Raw genomic sequence first — 11,830 nt, 5'->3', positions numbered from 1 at the left:
TTCTCTATGAAATAACACTCGTTTTGTGGCGGGATTGCGGCAATTCAACTTTGGCTATAATGCTCAACAAGATTAAATTAACAAAAGCTAACCAGTTAGCCACATAGCCTCCGAAGCCACCGCTCTCATGCCACCTCACAACTGCACCATAGGGAAGGGTATATGATGATTTTATGATACATCTTTGATACTGAGCCTGAATCAATAAAGCTTTTTTAGTGGAAGAGCAGTGCCAGTTCTCTCTCTCTCTTGACATCAGGCTGTGTCAACGTTGTCATATAACCTGTGATGTATATAGTTTTATAACAATATATATTGTCCAGAATGTTTTTATGTAACTTATTAAAAGTGATCTTCTAAAATTTGCATCGACTCTGTGCCCTTTAAAATTCCTACTTTTTTGTCATGTGCATTATATCATAGTGAAAAATGATCTTGAAATTTAAAACTTTTAAAATGATTTCCACTCTGTTGAAAACAGACATAAAAGTAATTGCTGGATAGATGCTCTTTAACAAATGCATTATTTTATTTAGCATTTTTTTCCTATTAGCTTATCATGTCTTGAAATATAAAATATTGTTTTAAAGAATTAGAATTTATTTAATCGAATTTGTATTACATTTATTAAATTATTATTGAAAGTAGAGGATGTGGTATTACTGTCACTGCCGCAGAAAAGAAATACATTAGAAAAGCAAAGTCCAGGGAAAAAGGTAAATCTAGCTCTTTTGTTCTTTGTAGAATAATCCTATCTTTGCAGCAAAATAAGACCATAAAGGCTTATACACACGTCGGATTTCCGTGAACGACGGGTCGTTTGAACGTCCCGTCGTTCGCCCGCTAAATCGGGCGTGTGTACAGACTGTCGTTCGCTTGAGAAGAGTGAGTTTGAGCGATCCGCCGGGCGGATCGCTCAAACTCACTCTTATCAAGCGAACGACAGTCTGTACACACGCCCGATTTAGCGGGCAAACGACTGAACGACGGGACGTTCAAACGACCCGTCGTTCACGAAATCCGACGTGTCTATGGGCCTTAACTTTTACTGTTGTTGGAGCACGAAAAGTGGATAGTTTAATCATTAAACATTTTACTGACAGTGCTTCTAAAAAAAGCTGTGCTATTTAATATGTTCTTGATAAAAAAAAAAACACAACAAACAAATAAAAAAACACAATGGGCCATATGCAATTAACTTTTTGTCCTGAGTTTTCTCCAAGGTGATATTTTTAAACTTGTCAATAAAATGCCTTTTAAGCCACCAGCAAGCAAAAAAATACTCAAAATAATTTTTATAGTACTTTTTCACCTCCTTTTTGGTACTTTTTCTATTACAAAATGCTGAAAATCTATTTTAAAAAGATGTTGAAAATTTCTCTACCAGGAAAAAAACTCAGGTGAAAAAGTGAATTGCATATGGCCCAATGGGCTCTAGTCGCAAAACTTCTAATAAATGACTTATTTATCACCTAATTGATAAAAAATGACCTTTCAGCACATTTACAAGCAAAATAATTACTCAAAGTACCGTTAATTGTTCCTGATTTAACTTCATTTCAATATCACTTTTATTACCTTAATTACCGTATATTATATTTTTGCTTTTTGGGAGCTTAAAAAAGCAACATAGATAAGGTGAAAACAGAAGCAAACAGGTAAAAAAAGCTTTGTTGAATATGCCCAATGTGCACTCACTCTAAATAAGTAGTAATTTTTAATATTAAATGTTGTTATCCACTTTTGGTGGTCTAAAAACAGAGATTAAACCTTATTTTACATGTCTTAAAATTTTTTTGTTAACAAAATAATCAACTGAATAAAAAGAAAAGAATAGAAAACAGAATTGATGAAGATGGAACAAATTTAACAATATAAAGTGTATTTCCTACCTGGTCTGTTTGTGATTCTTTGAGTGGATTCTGGATATACTGATGTATTGGGGAAAATAAAGGTTGCGCCTCCTACAGAAAATTAGCATATAGCAAAAATGAGTTCTCTGCCTTCATGTAAATTACTGTAAAATTACTGCATGTGCATTTTATGGTATGTTATTATATAGTATATCCGCAAGATCTTTATAAATATAGGCTATTTAAAGGACAATTGAAGTGAGAAGACTATGCAGGCTGCCATATTTATTTCCATTTAAAGTGGATCCGAGATAAAGTTTTACTCATTGCATAATTGTGTTCCTTTCATATAGTTTATAGGGCATTCCTAAAGCCAAATACTATTTTTGTTTTGTTTTAATACTCTAATACCCTATAAATTAAACAGTTTTTCAGAGAGCCTTGGCACTCAGTCCCAGGTAGCAAGGGCTTATGGGAGCTCAGTCTGGGCAGGAGGAGGAGGTTACTAGCCAGAGAGTTCAGAGGCAGAGGGGAGGAGGGAGGAGTGAATTTGTCACAGGCTGAGAGCTGGAGATGCTATCAGCTTGCCTCAGTATAGTGTGACAAACAGAACATGGCTGCCCTTGTATCACAGCAATAAATAATCATACACTTTTGAAGCTGTTTACAGCTAGATTTGCTGTGTAAACTATCTAAACTATAGATAAGATGTATAGACAAGTTACTTGTTATAGTTACTTTTTCATCTCGGATCCGCTTTAAGCAATATCTATCTATCTATCTATCTATCTATCTATCTATCTATCTATCTATCTATCTATCTATCTATCTATCTATCTATCTATCTATTTGGCTGCAGTCTGAAAATCACCAGAAACAAGCATGCAGCTAATCTTGTCAGAAGAATATTTATTGATGACTCTCACCATTGAAGACGCTCACCAGAAAAGCCAACATTTTCGAGACCACCAAAGGGTTTCTTGATGATCTGAATCCCTTTAAGTAATAATGGAAGTAACAGTGCTAAAGCGCTGCACTTGTTAGCTGTGATAAGTTTATTTTCTTTTAATTCTTTTAGTAACAAAAGGCCCTTCAAAAAATGTATTTCATGTACCAGAACCTGCAGAATTCATATTAATGTAACGGAAATGGGGTAAGATGGGGGTTGTGGACAAATGTTGCAAAAGAAAGAACATTGGGCAAGATGCAATAAACTGTGTAAAGTTGCTGTGCGCAAGGAGTGCACAGCAATTTTAACATTATTAGCTTTGGTGTAGCACAGCCCATGAACCGGTTAACACCATGGGTATTATCGCAATAACACGTGTGTTGCTCTGTTAACAGTGTAATGAGTGTTACCATAGCAACCTGTAGGTTATTTTAGTAACAGGTTAATGTGCAAGGATGCATGGGTGGTAGTAACCGTAAAATTGCCTTGCCCATGTTTGCGTGCATGGCACCTTCACGCAGCTTACTGCATCTGGTCTCTAATGTAATTAAGGAAAACACATTGCAAAAACCCTAAAAGAGAATTTAGCCCTTGTTCAATTCTATGAATGGCCATTTCACAAATTCTCTCACTGTCTGTCATCCCTGAAATCACAGTAAAATGCAGTTTAAGAAAAAAGAAAAAAAAAAGTAAAAAAAAGTAGAAGAATTAATTTAACTACCTAAAGACCGCCCCACGCCGATGGGCGTGGACACGGCTGCAGCCCCAGGACCGCCTAACGCCAATTGGCGCCAAGTCCTGGGGCTCTGATTTGCATGAGATCACGCGCAGGCTGCGCACGCATCTCCTGCTTGGGGGGCGGAGCTCCGTCCCCTCTTCTGTCTCCGAGTGGAAGACTGTTAGATGGCGAAACCACCGTCTTTAGTGTTAGTACAGCGCTGCGATTAGCAGCAGCGCTGTACTGGGGACAGCCGTGTGACACGGCTGTCCCCTTGGGGGACAAGAGAGCGATCGGCTTTCATAGGCAGAAGCCTATGACAGCCGATCTCAGGGTTCGGCTGGCTGGGGGGAGGGAGGGGTTTACAAAAAAAAACAATGAATAGTAAAAAAAAAAAAAACACCAACATAAATATTTATTTAAAAAAAAATAGACACAGGGGGGCGATCAAACCCCACCAACAGAGAGCTCCGATGGTGGGGAGAAAAGGGGGGGGGGGGAATCACTTGTGTGCTGTGTTGTGCGGCCCTGCAGCTTGGCCTTAAAGCTGCAGTGGCCAATTAACAATAAAAAGGCCTGGTCTTTAGGGGGTTTAACACTGCGGTCCTCAAGTGGTTAAAGTATATTCTTCTTGATGTTTAATTAGCATGCATGCATAATACTATAAACTAAGATCTATACTTAAAGCCCATCTCCAGGTACAGATGTAAACATGTAAATAATATACCATCTGATAGCTTAGTAATCAGAATGTGCAGAAATGTTTCCTGCCTTCGGAATATAGTCATATAACCTGAAGCGGGGGGCGTGGTCTGGACTGAGCCTCTAAAAAGATTGCAGTATTTAGGCATGGAAGTCCAAGAGAAGTGGCCAGTGGCATCATATAGGATATTTTAAAACTCACTCAGTTTACCTCAGCTTATCAAAGGGCTTCTAGACAGGTAAAAACAAGTTCTGCATAGTGCTTATACGTGGCTAGGAATGCATTTGTGACTGGGATGGGCTTTAATTTATTAAACGACAATATTGTTTGATTTATCCAAAACGTCTAGCAGAAGCAACAGCAATGTGTGTATTACCTGTGTTTCTAGCATGCATTAATCTTGGTGAGTTTTGTAAGGCCTTATCAACATCATCAGAAGTCAAATGTGGAAGAGGAGCTACAAGACAAAACAAAGCAACACCAAATTGAAAAAAGGTAATTGAGAGATCTTAAAGCTTAACTTAAGTGGAATTTTTTTTTATTTAAACATGCCCTAGAGTACTTATTAAAAACTCTTCTAAACAGCTATGTTTTCTTTTACATAAGTAGTTTTGTACCTCCAGGAGCCTTCTGTAAAAAAAATTGTCATATCTTAATGCTGGGCAGGAAATTTGGCGTTCTCTGGAAGCCAAATCCTACCACTCCTACCAGTGGGCGTGGCGCTATGTCACTAGCTGGATGTGGAATGGAGGAGCTCAGACCTGGCTTCAAAGTCAAAGCTGAAATTTCTGCCCAGCATTCAAGTTGGTGAGAATTTTTATAGTTGGTTTCTTCTTGCAGAACAGTATTAGTCATGGCAATAAAAGCACAGCAGTTTAGAAAAGCGGTTAAGATAAAGCTTCCAAGATAATGTATAATTTAAGAAATTTAAATTTCACTTTAGATTTGCTTCAGAAGTTAAAGATCAGTAAGAACTTAGTAAATCCACATTAAATGATTCCTCAGGCATTTTCTTCATATTTTAATTGAAATTAGAATTTTAGATTATATTTCTGTTTGTCTTAATTTAAGAGAAGCTCTCATATAGTAACAAAAATTTCATGGAATTTTAAGGTGTTTGAAAGGTCAGCCAACATTTATAATTTTAGATCTTTATAGTACCATTTACTTCTGCTTAATGGAAATTTAAAATGGCATTGAAAAACTACACAACACAATTCTAAAGTATTTGATAGGTTAGTCTGTGTGGTTTATTATTGTAAGACAATATTGATTATCATTTGGGTGAAAGGAAAACATTTTTGTAGTTTTCCTATTCTAGTTACCTTTTTATTGTATTGTATTCTAAAAAAAACTTTTGAATTTAAGACTTTTATGTCAACAATGCTGTGGTGGGCTCTATAAGCACTAATGTAAATTCACCACATAAAATAACCTCAATATGAATAAAACAAAAATTAAAGTTGTTATTTGACACTGTAGAAAAAAATAATAAGCTTGTTCTTTTTTAACTTATCTATATATTTAAAAAATAGTTAAACATTGTAAGTAAAATTCTAGCCTTTTTTTTTTTTTACTTTTTTTGCAGAGAGTATACAAACAGTAGAACATCTGTAAGCATTTTTTTATGCTGTTGTTGGTTTTTTTCTGTCTGTTTTGTTGTTTGTTGCTTGTTTATGTTTATGTTTTTGTTGTTGTTGTTTTTGCTTTCTTATCTCTTCTAAAGATATCTCTCACTAGCGCAGGAAGTAAGGACACACAAACCAAAAACAAAGGAAATGCTATTCCCTCATTGAAGGGGCTAATCCTGCTGTTGGTGGTACCTTTCACTGTAAGGAACACAGGGTGAGTCTTTCAAATGAGAAGCTCCCACAAATACTGTCTGGGGCCTCTGTTCTTCTGGCTCCTGATTTATAACGGGAGCACATGCGCTGCCGTTCTGACACTCCTACTGCACCTTCTTTTCTAATTTAGAGGGTGGAAAGGGATCATGGATGGTGGAAAGGGGCAGACCATCAGTACAGTGAGATGGGAAGATGAGCAGGCTGCCAGAGAAAGATAAAGGGTTGAGAGACTTCCTTGGCTGCCAATGAAGAAAAAAAGAGGAACAAAACCTAAAATGTACTTAAGTATTCCTTTTTTTTGTAAACCTTGCACCCCCCACATTCAGTGTCCCAACAAATATCTGAACTCACATTGTAAACATGATGTGAGTTATAAACAATTAAAATAATGGAAACATTACTAAAGTTATTTTTTGAGGGTCATGCAGATACTAACTTTGCCATGAGATTGTTTATTTTCTTTGATAGAGAGTATAACATGCAAGTGACCTGTACTGCCCAGAGTCTTGCACTTTAGATACACACTGAGTTGCATAACCTTGCTTGATATTTTTGGAGCAGACCTGCGCAGTGCAGAGTTCTAGTCCCTGGCAGCACTATCATAAATTTGGATGTGAATATTTTTGTTTTCTGTTTAGGAGTTGTTTTAGATATTATTCAAATGTATGGTTTTGTACAGGGAGAAGGAGGAGGATATTCAAAGTTTGGGGTGGTGTTTAGTAAGAAGCATAGGGGAGATTTGCTAAGTTTTAAGGATAAATAGTGTTTAGAAATAGAAAGTTCTACTAGGTTAATAATTTGAAAAGACTATGATTTTAAAGCCTGCTTATTGTATAAATCACCTTATTAATCATTCTTTGGTATGTGCATTGATTTTTGTATGCAGATCCTCAACCATTCAAATGTAAATAAGGTAACAAAAGTGACATAAGACTTATGTTGTAAAATAATAATTACAAAAACTGCTCTTACAAATAAACAGTTGCAAATCATTATGCAAAATTTGTGGAGACATTTAAAATGTAAGCCCATCTCCAGCCATATATACAACCAGGAAAGGGTTAGGACATCTAATGCTCGGTACACATGAGATTTTCTGGCAAATTTACTGTCAGATCAATTATTTCCAACACATCCGATCTGATCTCCAATTGATATCCGATCTTTTTCCAATCGATTTTCCATTAATTACTATGGAAAATTGATTGGAAAATGATCGAAAATCGATCAGAATTCCGATTGGACAGGCTGGAAATAATCTATCTACCGGTACTCAGAATAGGAAGCAAGGGATGACCCTCTCAGTAGTATGGAAACAGCAGAAGCAAAAATACAAAAACAAAACATTTTGTCTCAAGATTGGAAACAGGTTAAAATCTCAGTCAGGTTTTTAATGCATTTTCTGCCCTTCCTGTCACTTACTGTCCTTCTCATGGGTATTGCAAGAGATCATAGAAACTCGTACACACATAGAAGGCTTGTACACACGTCTGATCAAAGGCAACGACGGCTCCGTCATCACCTCCCGCTGGGCGGGTTTTCAGCGCCCGGCGGATCGCTCAGAAACAGCCTTATCAGTCCACCCACGGACGACGGACCCGTCGTTGCCTTTGATCAGACGTGTGTACGAGCCTTTAGCTAGGGATGGTTACAGATATTGAACTGAATTTTATACATGCAATGCATGTACACATGCTATATGACTAGTGATGATTGTAATCAGCAAATTCATTTTCCCAATTATGCCCATACGCAATTGCAATTTGTAAACTCAACTGATTTAATGTAGTCATTTGTAATGTTGTATAATTTCTGCATAATTTTCACATAATTTTTGTGTTGACTTTAGTGTTGAATAGCAGAGCCCCATACATTTTATTGACACCAACATTTCTACATATTTATGTGAATCAATTTTAAAAATGCAAAGGAAAATTGGTTTTTTAACTCTTTTTAAAAAAATCTTTTTTTGACTTGTATCCCTTAAAGAAAACCTGAACTGAAAATTAAAAGTCAAAATAAACATACACAAGTCATACTTACCTCCTGTGTAGTCTACTCGTCAATCTCTTTTTCCTCTCATGCGTCCTGTTTGTCCACTGTGATCAATGGAATTCTCTGTCCTCCATTTTGAAAATTGCCATTACACCATAACAGCTTCCTGGTCAGCACACTGTTGAACTGTAACATCGCCCACTTGAACCATACTGAAACATGGACACATTAGTTCTCCTCTTAGCTGTAACTGACAGCAACTGATATATAACTGACAGCAACTGATATATTACAGTTCTGACAAAATGTTGTCAGAACTGGAAGGGATCATTGTCAAAATAAAATGGTGAGCTTCTGAGAGGAACTGATGGCAAGGTAACTATGTAATGTTCATTTGAAGTTACCTCATGTGTTTATTTTAAATAATTTTACTCAGTACAGGTTCCCTTTAAAGAGACCCTGGGCCATATGCAATTCACTTTTTCAGCGGACTTTTCTCCTATGAGAAAAAATTTCATCTTCGATTTAAAATAACATTTTAGCACTTTGCAATGGAAAAAAGTATCAAAAAGTAAGTAAAAAGTACTATCAAAATTATTTTGAGCATTTTTTTTGCTTGCCGACGGTTTAAAAGTCATTTTATTGACAAAACAACACCTAGGAGAGAAGTCAGGTAAAAATTCAATTGCATATGGGCCTCTGTAACAAAAATGTCATTCTTTTTTCTACCATGCTACAAGTTCCTAAACCTATTCTCATGTGCTCTGGCTTACTGCAGCACTTTCTACTATCACCGTCTCTGTAATAAATCAATGTACCTTTCCCCTGTCGGACTTGTCGCCCTGTGTCTGGAAGGCTGCCAACTCTTCCGTGCTGATCTGTTATGCACACCCCTCTCCAGGCCCCTCTATGCACACTCCAGTGTGTGTGTTATTTACATAAGCCAGCAGCGTCTCTGCTCTTTTATCAGTGAGAGAAGAGATCTGGATTAAAATCCTCCTCTGTTAGGCTGTGAAAGGAGCTGGCTGACACATACTGAGGAATTACAGACAGGGCAGAGCTGTCTGCAGGAAGAAACGATCAGCCTGTCACTAGTATTCAGTGGATGAGAGCTGCAGGGGGACAGAAGGTAAACACACAAATGATCTCTTGAGATTCAAAAGGAAGGCTGTATACAGCCTGCTTGTGTATGGATGTATGTTCTATGTGTGGACATACTGTACATCAACCTACTTCCTGTTTTGGTGGCCATTTTGTTTGTTTATAAACAAACTTTTAAAAACTGTTTTTGACTACTTTTAATGCGGCGGGGAGCGGCAAAATTGTGACAGAGGGTAATAGGAGATGTCCCCTAACGCACTGGTATGTTTACTTTTGTGCGATTTTAACAATATAGATTCTCTTTAACATATGTAGCAATTCTGGTACAATAGCCCGTATGGGGGCTTTGCAATTAACCGTTTAAGTTGGTGTAAAATTGCACAAAAATTATGCGAAATTACGAATGACTACAATTACTGAAAAAATGTATTATGTTTTATCCCGATATTTTGCATTACGATTTGGCATTGTAATTGCAAAATTCGATGCGAAATTACGTCTACGCAAAATGTGTGCTCATCACTATATATGGCACGGAAAAAATATGGAATTAGGATATGTAGTTCTATTTATTGTATTCTGTACTGTTTCCATTGCTTTTAAGGAATTTACTTAAATTAATGTTTTAATATAATAATATGTGGATTATGATGATATCTGAAGCCAAGAAAGACCTTTATATTTTGAGACTTGAGAGTTGTTCTGTGAATTTTTATTTTGAAGTTGATAATTCCTATAGGCTGATGTATTCTATACTGTACTTAAAGTGAACCTGAACCGAGTAAATTTTTTAAAAATCAACACACAATGTACCTGCAAATGAATATAACATACTTACCTCGCTGTCAGTTCCTCTCAGAAGCTCACAATTTTCCTCTTACAACGATTCCTATCATTTTTGACAAGATTTTGTCAGGACTGAAATATCTCATTTGATATCAGTTATAACTGTAAGGACAACTGATGAGCAAGGAAATGTCCAGGTTTCCCTGCGGCTCAAGTGGGCGATATTACAATTTAACAGTGTGCTGACCAGGAAGCTGTTATGGGGTAATAGTCATTTTCAAAATGGAGGCCGGAGAATTAGGTCTAAAGGGACGTGGGAGAGGAGAAAGAGATTGATGAGTGGACTACATGGGAGGTAAGTATGTTGTCTTTCAATTTTCAGTTCAGGTTTGCTTTACAAACAGGTTAAAGGGAACCTTCACTGAAAAAAAAGTAGATTTTTATTTGCCTGGGTCTTCTTTCAGTCCCCATCTATCTGGTCCCTCACTGTCTTCCTGATCTTCAATGCTGCATCGCTGTCACCCCATGCCCTGTCCTGGCCACATGCACCTTCTCAGTCACACTCCCATGGTTGGGAACATTCTGTGTCTGCGCACTTCACAAAACTTGCAACTTCGCAGGCACAGAATGCTCCTAGCTATGGGAGTGCAAACAACGTGGTGTGGGGCTCGCATGCGCAGTAGTCCCCAACTTGCTCAGTCTGGGACTTTACTAGGACTGACAGTGGCAGATCGGGAGGACAACAAGGGACTGATAAACTGCGTGGGGGCTTGAAGAAGCCCCAGGTAAGTAAAAATGAACCTATTTTTCACTTACGGTTCTCTTTAAGTACTGCAAAAACTATCATTGATTTAATTTTTATCCCGTTTGATCAAAACTGAACACCACTATCACCAACATAAATTATGGCTGCAGTTGGGCTTGATTACATTAAATTAATTTTGGTTAATAGAAACGTGAAAAGGGGCTGTCATACTTTCTCTGAGGTAGTGAAGATGTGAGAGGAGGATGTCGGCGTTATAGCTTGGGGTTAGCCTGTGGAAATCTTCTTTGGTCATTTTGCATAGTTCTTTCCCGTCGATATTTTGGAAGAGCATGATGTCCACATCTGGTAGTCCGTATTCTTTGATGGCCCATTCCAGCCATTGCCGCACATGATCCGTGCTCCACAATGTTGGATCTAAAATTAAATAAGAGATATTGACAATTGTATTGAACTTTGAAATGAGCAAGAAGGAATTTTATAGACTTTTATGGCCTGGTTTAAAGTGAACCAGAGACAATGCACCCACATGTATTTTACCATATATATCAGTGGGAACATTAGAGAAAACACTTACCCTGCTCCCTGTTTAATCCTTCACTGCTCAGCCTGCTTGTTAACAGCCCTGATAAAATCCCCAACTGAGCATTCAGTCTGGCTTTGCTCAGGAATCATTATGACTGAGTCTGTCTTCTCTGAGATCTTTTCAAGCCCAAGCCTGCCCCCTTCTGGTTCTGATTTCCTGTTCTGTATATTTGCAGCATCACAGAGAGCTGTGATGAGATGGGAGGAGCTGCTAATGTAAGGGTATATTGAAAAACTTTTTTTTTTAATCTATATTTGTTAGTCATAAAAAGTTTGTAGAAATGGTGATTTCATTTTGCACACAGCCCACAAAGTAATATGCTTTTCTGATGAACTGTGTTTTGCAAAAACGGCACGCCAGAGCGGCAAAAATACCAGGTATAGTATTTATTTTGTAAAATCTATTGGGGGATATGTTTATTTTGTGCCAAAGCGTTCATCTCTGGTTTCCTTTAAAGGGGAGAGATAGACATGTGTATGTACAGTGGCAAGCATACAAATACCTATAGTGTGTTACTTTTCTTCTTTCTCTG

The 11,830-nt window shown here is 37.4% G+C and overlaps 1 protein-coding gene across 5 annotated transcripts in view; it reads right to left on the bottom strand.

Annotated features, from left to right (window-relative positions):
- Positions 1–11,830, bottom strand: part of ERG (ETS transcription factor ERG) — a 247,873-nt gene that overhangs the window by 14,246 nt on the left and 221,797 nt on the right. For 4 of the 5 annotated variants that reach the window (XM_068270411.1, XM_068270412.1, XM_068270414.1 and 1 more), the window contains exons 4-6: positions 10,926–11,129; positions 4,600–4,680; positions 1,893–1,964 (exon numbers count right to left, since the gene is read on the bottom strand). In XM_068270411.1, the coding sequence (XP_068126512.1) occupies positions 1,893–1,964; positions 4,600–4,680; positions 10,926–11,129 (357 nt within the window). The remainder of the gene's footprint in view (positions 1–1,892; positions 1,965–4,599; positions 4,681–10,925; positions 11,130–11,830) is intronic. The other variant, XM_068270413.1, reaches the window with a different exon arrangement.

This window comes from Hyperolius riggenbachi, chromosome 2, assembly GCF_040937935.1.
Source record: "Hyperolius riggenbachi isolate aHypRig1 chromosome 2, aHypRig1.pri, whole genome shotgun sequence".
NCBI lineage: Eukaryota > Metazoa > Chordata > Amphibia > Anura > Hyperoliidae > Hyperolius > Hyperolius riggenbachi.
This window is presented reverse-complemented; position numbering and strand designations above follow the sequence as displayed.